The sequence below is a fragment of the Amblyomma americanum genome, chromosome 3 (assembly GCF_052857255.1).
Source record: "Amblyomma americanum isolate KBUSLIRL-KWMA chromosome 3, ASM5285725v1, whole genome shotgun sequence".
Lineage (NCBI taxonomy): Eukaryota > Metazoa > Arthropoda > Arachnida > Ixodida > Ixodidae > Amblyomma > Amblyomma americanum.
Window position 1 is genome coordinate 189,251,299 of NC_135499.1, and position 9,541 is coordinate 189,260,839.

The following is a 9,541-nucleotide window of genomic DNA, read 5'->3' on the forward strand; positions in this document are numbered from 1 at the left end:
AACCTTGTACTCCAAGAAGACGGCCATGCAAAGGGAGGACAGAAGAAGACTGCCCATTCCAGACAGGAAGGAGCTAAGCTACAGAGAGTGCAAGATATTAAGAAGACTTTTTTAAAGCGAAATTTATTGCCCCAGGGCATCAATGATGGGTGAAGGTGTGATGAATGATGTAGTAGGGATTAAATGAATGGAGAAAGGCTAGCTGATTTGATGAAGCCCAGTAGAGAACGATGGCACGGTCCCTGCGTCCAGGCACTGTATGAAGCAGGGTTGCTTTGTGAAAGACCCGCTACCATCAGGTGCCGGAAGCTTAGGAAGACCACAGGCGGGAAACTACCCCTCCCCAAGATGGAGGGCATGGATCAAACCTAAAAAGAAAGAAGAAAAGGCCCTAAGTCAAAAAGAGAAATGCATATTTTGCGGAGGAGTGGCCGACATGGACCATCAGAAAATTCTCCAGGAAGAAGCAAATATGAAGACGATGAAATTTGGAATGAAGTATTAAGAAGCCCAGACTCTAGGGTGCAAAAGGAACTGACCCAACTGGCAGCTGTAGCATCACTTAAATATAAGTGCTAGTCATGTGGTGAATAAACCCCCTACCCCTCTCCCGAAGGCCTGCGTGCCGTGCCGGAGAGGGTAGGTGGGGGGGGGGGGGGGCAGTTCAAACATTAAAAGTTATTCTGAATCTGAATCTGCACGTTTAATATCCCCAGGTGGTCGACATTATTCCGAAGGCCTCCACTACGGCACCTCTTTCTTCATTTCTTCTCTCAGTCCCTCCTTTGTCTCTTCCCTTACAGCGCGGTTCAGGTGTCCGCCGAAATGTGAGACAGATACTGCGCCATTTCCTTTCACCAAAAGCCTTTTTTTTGGCACCAAAATACATACGCTTTCGAGCAGCTTGTAGGCAAAGAAACCCCTCCAGAGCACGTAACTAGTCGAAATAGCCAAAATTTATTGGGCCACAGCGCCAAGGGTATCCGCGCTTTCGAAATTCTATAAAATAATCTGGATATTACTTACGGTGGGCTACATGCCTCTCAGTAATTAAGGTGCATAACAGTATTAAGTAAAAGTTAGCTATTCAATATTTCTTAACCAGCCTGTTAGTTAGCACGTCTTATCTTGTTTCTGATGTTCTACAACACTGGCAATCTTATGCCAAAAAAGCTCTCTTCTAACTCACAAAACCTATTTATAAAAATTGTGTAAAGTCTTAGGCGAAACATCCTGTATATGATGCTTCGAAATGAAATGCGTAGATGGTGGCGGCTAGACGCCTGAAAAAATTACCGCTTGAAATGGGCGTACCAATCTGCATAACTGCAGCAAAACATCTGCGTTAGTGGAATTGATAAGAAGACGATTGTTATATCACGCCGGTGTGTAACCGTACCCTGGGATTGAGCGGGTTGCGGTTGGGGGCGAGTGGCAAAGGTTGAGCACTCCAGGTTATCTTGCCAGCAGGTTGTTTTGCGCTATTAATCCGTCTATTTTCAATTTTTATAGCGCCTTAACATACCAGACCACAAGCAAGCCGAGCCACTCATTACCGGCAGCGTAGGTGATGAAGAGATTTGCATAAAAAATGTTGCTCACATTGACAAACACCATTTTGATGCCTACGAGATACTGAGGAGCAGTCTGTGTACAATTCCGCCGAGCTACGACTATTTATTGCACAAAGTGAGCATTTGAAAAAACTGTCCGTGATACAAACTTCTGGATCGCAAGACGCTCTGCGAATTCTTTTTGCGTGTCTGCTCCCAGCTGGGATAGTTTCGGATTGCAAAAGCAGATAGCAGTATCTGAAGTGGCCTTCGCCAGGAGAGAGGAGACATCATATCTGCGTCGTCAAGTGTCCTTCAAGGGCATTACCCCGTTGGCCTAATCTTTATGCTCTACGTCAGTCCTAAAGAGGCCACTTAAGAGACCAAGTTTTCTGAAAGGGGTCAAGCAAACGGAAAAGACTGAAGGATAGAATAAACAAAAAAGACAGAAGAAATTGAATGAAGAAAATAGGACATACGCGCAAAGACTCATACGAGCGTTATTCAATGATGATTGATGGAACAACTTTTATTTCCATCACAAAACCACGCCCCCGGCACGCAGGACTGGGAGACGGGGAGTTGCACGTCCGCGTTTAGGGGGTGGCTAGTAGCTCTTGACTGGTAGCGGCCTCTTCCGCCAGGAGCGCAGACATCTGACGCAAGAGCTCGCGACTCGAGACCGCGCGACACGAGAGGGCAGCTCGCGTGGCAGGAGCCCGATATATAGCTGCCTACTCCGTAAGCGGGTGCAAGACGACGCAACGAAGATGGGCAGCTCAGAGGGCACACGCGAGACGCCGCACGCCGTCGCCTCGACGGCTACAACCGCTGACGAGAGCCCTGGCGCGCTACAGCGTCGGCCTGCGCTGCCACCTCGCAAGGTCTTCTGGGACCCCGTGCACGGCGAGATCTCCCTCCACCCCGTTTCAGTCGCCATCGTGGACACGCCCGAGTTCCAGCGGCTCCGTCACATTCGGCAGCTGGGGCTGGTCTCCTATGTCTACCCGGGCGCCTCGCACAGCCGTTTTGAGCACAGCCTTGGCACGGCACACCTGGCAAGACTCCTGGGGGCTCGCCTGCGAGACAACCAGCCCGAGCTGAACGTCACCGAGAAGGAACTCCTGTGCCTGGAGGTGGCGGGCCTGTGCCACGACTTGGGCCACGGGCCCTTCTCGCACATCTGGGAGCGGTTCTACCGCAGTGGAGCGAGGGACAGGGGGCTTGCGCTGGTGTGGACTCACGAAGCTATGTCTTGTAAGCTCCTGGAACATCTGATCACCGCAAACGGTCTGCAGGACGTCTTCGACGCTTGGGAGCTCCACTTCGGGCAAGGGCTAACCCATCGCGACCTGAAACTTATTCAGGACCTCATCATGGCTAACTTGGAACAAGCAATGCCTTCAAGGCGCTTCCTGTTCCAAATCGTGAGCAACGACGACTCCGGCCTCGACGTGGACAAGTGGGACTACTACTTGAGGGACTGCCACGCCGTGGGCGTGACCTGCGGTTTCCAGTACGAGCGGCTCGTAAGCAGCGCTCGGGTCATACGGGGCCCAGACGGCGCGGCGCACATTGCTTTCCGCGACAAGGAGGTAGGGAACGTGTACGAGATGTTCCGAACGCGCAGCAGACTCCATCACAGCGTTTACCGTCACCACTTCGTAGGCGTCGTCGAGGCCATGGTTTGCGACGCACTTCGTTTGGCCGACGGAAAAGCAAATTTTGTTTTTGGCGGTGACGGCCGTCGACTGTGTCTCTGGCAAACGACGCACGAAGCCATTCTGCCAGGTGCCGGGAAGGCGAAATTGAAAGATTTCGCGACCCTAACAGACTCCTTTGTAGAACTGTCAGTGCGCCATGCAGCTTCCAGTGATCCCGACGTGGTGCAGGCTCAAAAACTTTGGGCTGCCCTGGACTGCAGGCTTCGGAAGGCGCAATCGCTATACTGCTCTCTGGGCACCCTGCCGCATCGCGATGATTTCACAGGGGAAGCACTGCGATTGTCTTTGCTTGCTGCTGTACCAGAGGCTGTTCGACCACGGGCGCAGGACCTTCTGGTAAACTTGGAGAACGTGCACTGGGGCAGAGGCAAAGAGGATCCTGTCAAAAATGTGCTGTTCTACCGGAAGTCACAGCCAGACGTTCCGTTGCGAGTCGCTGATCTGCGACATATTTGCATTTCGCCTGAGATTCCGTCAAAGTTCCACGATCCTCGCTGGCACCTTATTTTGCGGGCACAGGCGAAACCTGGGTTTCAAGAGCACCTGCATCGATGGCTGACGCAGCTGAGAACGGCGCATGAAGAGTAGGCCCAGTGGGAAGAAAAATGGGGTTGTGGATAATGTGCGATACGCGGCTTTGTTGGGACTTCATCACTTTTTCAGGATCCAGCACACGCTGGATGTATTAATATATTTTGATAAATCCCAGTGGAGTAAGGGCACAATTTCTTTGAGGTGTTTGAAGCACTCTCATCCCACGTATATATTTATGCACATTTTGTCCAGGTTTTATACTTTCATATAACTATAACCTTCAGTCTATTAATTACTGCAGTAGGGGGAATGCTTTTTTATTTTTAATAATCATCTCGACGGGATAAATAAGGGTCATGCACAGGGTCGGTCAAAAGTTGTTCCCAGGCCACAGGGTCAGCTTTGAGCAGTATAGCCACACACTTAAGACTCCCCCGAAGCTCTGAATATCTGTACAAGGGAGAAGTATCGTTCTAGCCTGTGAGAACCTTGATAGCTCTATGGGAATCTTAAGTGCCAGGATATACCGATGAAAAGCAGACCCTGTGGCCCGAGAACTTCTGATCAACCCTGTACCTGAATTGCAGTATTTGGTTAGTTGTCTGCTTAGAGTTTCGGTCTAGGTGGAAACCATTTGTGATTTTATATATATATATATATATATATATATATATATATATATATATATATATATATATATATATATATATATATATATATATATATATATATATATATATATATATAAATAAATATATATATATATATATATATATATATATATATATATATATATATATATATATATATATATATATATATATATATATATATAATTCAGGGAAAAAGAGTTCTTGGCACGGTCAGTAGCAGTGAATAAATAGAGACCAACGTTTGAAAACAATGTAATTTGACGTTTCGGCCGTGGAACGGCCTTCATCAGAATATTCTTTTCTCTGATGAAGGCCGTTCCACGGCCGAAACGTCAAATTACATTGTTTTCAAACGTTGGTCTCTGTTTATATATATATATATATATATATATATATATATATATATATATATATATATATATATATATATATATATATATATATATATATATATATATATATATATATACAGGATATAATTTTATTTTATCGTTTTTAAACCCAACTATAAGACAAAGGGCTTTTTTCAAAGCCACTAGATATGAGAACACTTTCTTTTTTTCTCTTTATGGAGAACGAGAAATAAAATTTTGAACGTTCTTTTGTACTCTGCTCAGTCTATTCCGGGAAACATTCATGTATCATGTACCACTCTCAGCTACCAATGTGACCAGAACCTTAGGTCTGCTGCCTTCAAAACAGTGAAGCTGTGCTTGCAGGAATCTCGCCAGGATTCCTAAATGAATTACGCAGCGGTTCCACGTTCTTCCTCGCCATACTTCGGCGGAGAGTGCTTAGAGGTCCCATATACTGCTTATGCACTATAAAAATTTGTCTCAGCGAAAGGCATTACGAAAAGTATCAGTCATGAATAAGACAGGCTGAATTGAAACGTGTATATACCTTGCTTGCTTCCCTCAGGGATTGGAAACAGTTACATACGCCGTACTTTGCAATAGCGCTTACTACTTCATGTGAACTTCCCCCAGTGTTATAACAATTCAAACTGGTGCTCTATATCTCCGTGCATAAATCATAGCTGAAAGGGATCGCATAACAGTGCAGGTACGCGGGTTCGGGACGCAGGTAGAAGGCTAAAATTTGACTATTGCTTGTTGCTTAGCGCTGTTTTAATATTATGGAGCATTTTCAACTCTCCCTATCTGCCGTTCTTCTACTGCCTAAGATGGTTTTGTCGCACAAGATGATCTTATTTGCAGAGAATGGCAGCAGCAGATTACCGTCTCTTGAAAACAAACATAGATGCCCGTGGTTCGCCTCGATTTTATTACTGGCGAGCAGTGGCGACGGGTAATTGACTGTTCACCACTCAGCGTTTCGCCAAATTTCGCCGATGTTTACACATAATCACATGGTATGTAACTGTATGGTGTATGTAACTGTTTCCAATATATATATATATATATATATATATATATATATATATATATATATATATATATATATATTCGCATATTCGACAGGTATTGAAACGCGGAGTACATGTTTATGCACTTTGTTAGGTACCGGTCGCTCCTGTTTCACAAAGCCCTTTTCTCGTCCAGAAGCGTCTATCCACTCCTGCACGGACAGCAGCGGTCCTCTCGACAGCATTCTGCGCTTCGTGAAACCGAGTAGTGTTGCATTCGAGGTCTTATCGCGCGATTTCCATGTGCGGCTGCGTTGCGGTTCGTCCCCACGTAAATCTATTTCTCAGCAGTTAGTACATTGAGTTTGCGCACGGAACGCATTTCTGGCGAGAGGCGTGCCGCGTGCAAACTTAGCGACTAACGACAGGTTTTCAGGACTAAATTTTTCGTTGCTCCCCCACTACAGGCCGTTTTTTTTTCTCGTAAGAGTGATATATATATATATATATATATATATATTGGCTGCAATAGGTATACACTGAAAGTTGCCTCATAGGAGAAGATATGGGTAATTCACGAGCAAGTCAAAGAGAAGCTTGAGTAGGAGGTCATTCAGGAGTCGTCCAGCTCTTGGGCTGCTCCCGTATTTTTGTCCGCAAGAACGATGGCACGTGGCGATTTTTTTAAGCGAAAGCGTCACTGCGCTAGGCTTTCAAGAGGGCAGCGTCAGTAAAGTCACGTGACATGTGTCAGTGGTGTCACGTGGCAGGTCCTGTGACCTACTGACGTCATCACAATCTGCCCACTGTGGCAGGTGGCAACTGCCCCATCGGGCATATCATCGACGCTTTGCAGACAATCCGTTCGGCAGTGTGAGGGGTGTTTGTGAACGTAGCCATGCAAAGGAAGCTTTCGCTTCTCTGGTACCAGGGATAAACCCACAGCTAATTTTTGTCTGGCCTACCGCCGTTTGAACGCCCTCACGGGAAAGAATGTATACCCTTTGTCTCGCATTGATGATTCCATATATAGACTGCCTCTTTTGCGCTTCTTAATTTTACTGCGTAGGTCTGCGATCAGGTTACTGGCAGATTCCGGTGCATCCGGCAGACAAAGAAAATACTGCGTGAGTAACGCCGGATGGCCTCTTTGAACTTAATGTGATGCAGTTTTTACTTCGCAAAGCGTCCGCGACTTTTGAGAGATTTGTGGACTCGTCATTTTTGTACAACGTTCGACGAGCATAACGACCGCTTAGCTCGTATGTTAGATTGCTTGCATAACGACGGCCTGGTCCTGAATTCGCTTTGGCGAGCTTCAAGCGTTGTCGCTCGTTCATCTCGTCGATGAACAGGGAGTGAGGCCAGATCCTCAGAAAACGGTGGCTGCGGCATCATTACAAGCTACACGGACGGTCAAAGGGGCCCGTAGTTTCTCGGGGTTATTTTCCTATCTCCGGCGTTTTATTCACCGCTTTGATGACATTGCCTATCCGCTGACGTGCCTTCTCCACAAAGGAGCTTCGTTTGAATGGACTCCCGAGTGCGATGCCTCCTTCCGCCAGGTGAAGTTTCTCTTGACCTCACATCCCGCCCTCCGGCATTTCGAGCCCTCCGCACCAGCAGAAGTTCATACTGATGCTAGTGGTGTTGGCATCGGCGCTGTTCTGGTTCAGCGCCACGATGATCGGAAGCATGTTATTGCATACACGAGTCGCTCCCTCAGCGAGACAGAGCCTAACCACACCGTTACTGAACAAGAAGGCCTTGCTGTGATCTTCGCCCGCGCAGAGGTTTCAATCGTACCTGTATGGCCGCCCATTCACCATTGTGTCTGTTCATCACTCCATCTGATGGCTCGTCAGCCTTCGAGATCCACGCGGTCGTCTCGCGCGCTGGGCCCTCCGTCTACAGGACTATGGGTAGACAATGTCGTATAAAAGAGCAGGCGGTGACACGCCGACGCAGACTGTCTTTCGCGAATGCCACTTGCCTCAACCGAGTATGACAGAGACAGGTTTGACTATTAAATCTGAGCCATTGTTCCTCAGTTTCCCGACGCTGAGGTGTTTAAAAGTGAACAGCGTGCAGATCCCGCTCTACAACCCCTCTTTGCCACCGCGCATAACCAGAGAGTTACAGGCCGTTTTTTTTTATCCGCGAAGGTCTGTTATGGAAAAAGAACTACTCCCCTGTGGTACCGCGTTACCTGCTCGTTGTTCCAACGGGTCTGTGTAACTCTATTGTGCGTGTCATGCACGACGACCCCGCCTCCGGACATCTGGGATCGGGTCGCACGCTCGAACGAGCATAAGAGCGGTTTCACTGCCCGAAAATGGGCTCAACGACAGAACGCTATGTGGCCAGTTGCACGCAGTGTCAGCGCCACGAACGCCCTACCTCCGCTGCGCCTGGTCTACTGTGACGCCTAACAACAGTCCGTTTGGAGCAGGCTGGAATTGATCTGCTTGGACCTTTTCCCAGATCTCCAAATGGCAATCGCTGGATCGTGCGTGCGGATTACCTTACAAGCTATTGTGAAACGGCTCCTCTACCATCGGCTACAGCGCATCAAATGTCGCTATTTCATCTTAACTCTGTCCTCTTACGGCATGGACCTCTGTCCTCTTACGGCAGTGACCGAGGCCACCAGTTCACGGCCGATATCGTTGAAAAGCTGCTACGTCTGTGCACTGTTACCTATAGAGGCAGTCAACGCCATATAACCGACAGACAAACGGTTTGACGGAACGCATAAACAGAACACTGACCAACATGCTTGCCGTGTATGTGGACTCTGACGATAAGAACTGGGACGGCATACTGCAGCCCTTCGTCACATATGCCTTCAATACCATACCCGCCGCGGTGGCTGAGTGGTTATGGCGCTCGGCTGCTGGCTCGAAAGACGCGGGTTCGATCCCGGCCGCGGCGGTCGAATTTCGATGGAGGCGAAATTCTAGAGGCCCGTGTACTGTGCGATGTCAGTGCACGTTAAAGAACCCCAGGCGGTCGAAATTTCCGGAGCCCTTCACTACGGCGCCTCTCATAGCCGGAGTCGCTTTGGGACGTTAAACCCCCATAAACCAAACCAAACCAGCCTTCAATACCGCTGCTAATGAAAGGACCGGATACAGTCACCTCTTGACACTCGCCCGCCGCGTTACAGCCTGGACATCATCTTACCATTTTCTACTAGTGACACCCTTTGTATTGCCGATGTCCTGCCTTAACCGAAGAAGCTCGTGGGATTGTCCGCCTACGATCCATTACTTCACAAGAGCGCTTCAGAGACCGGTATACGATAGCCACTGCCGGCATGTTATCTGCGCTCCTGGCGATATGGGCTGGCTTTGGCGCCCAGCTGTGACTTGCAACAAAATCTACTGCCTCACTACGATATCCCTTACGTGTTCGTGGCCAGAATTAATGGCATCACATATCAGATTGCGCGCCTCACTGCAACTGGTCGCCGTTCCGCGAAAACTGAAGCATCGCATGCATGTAGCCGGTCTGAAGCCAAGCCACTCTCGAAACACAGCGTAACTCGCCCGGCGGGCTTCGGCTGCGCAGGGGGCAAATGCCAATGACGAGCGAAGACGAAGCAGTAGAAGTGAGGACGACGTGGAAGTTGGGTCGGCTGGACGCTACCGGGAATTGACTTTAGAGTGTGTAATTGATCAATTAATGAATTGAAACAATTGAAAA

The 9,541-nt window shown here is 48.2% G+C and overlaps 1 protein-coding gene across 1 annotated transcript; it reads left to right on the plus strand.

The window, feature by feature from the left end:
• Positions 1 to 2,222: 2,222 nt before the first annotated feature.
• On the plus strand, positions 2,223 to 4,425 carry LOC144123544 (deoxynucleoside triphosphate triphosphohydrolase SAMHD1-like). Its single transcript, XM_077656361.1, has one exon. The coding sequence runs from the start codon at positions 2,324 to 2,326 to the stop codon at positions 3,863 to 3,865; it is 1,542 nt and encodes a 513-aa protein (XP_077512487.1). The 5' UTR covers positions 2,223 to 2,323; the 3' UTR covers positions 3,866 to 4,425.
• The last annotated feature ends 5,116 nt before the right edge of the window (positions 4,426 to 9,541 follow it).

Bases quoted from the DNA above. Each gene is read 5' to 3' on its own strand.
- LOC144123544 (XM_077656361.1), top strand. From the start codon at position 2,324: ATGGGCAGCTCAGAGGGCACACGCGAGACGCCGCACGCCGTCGCCTCG.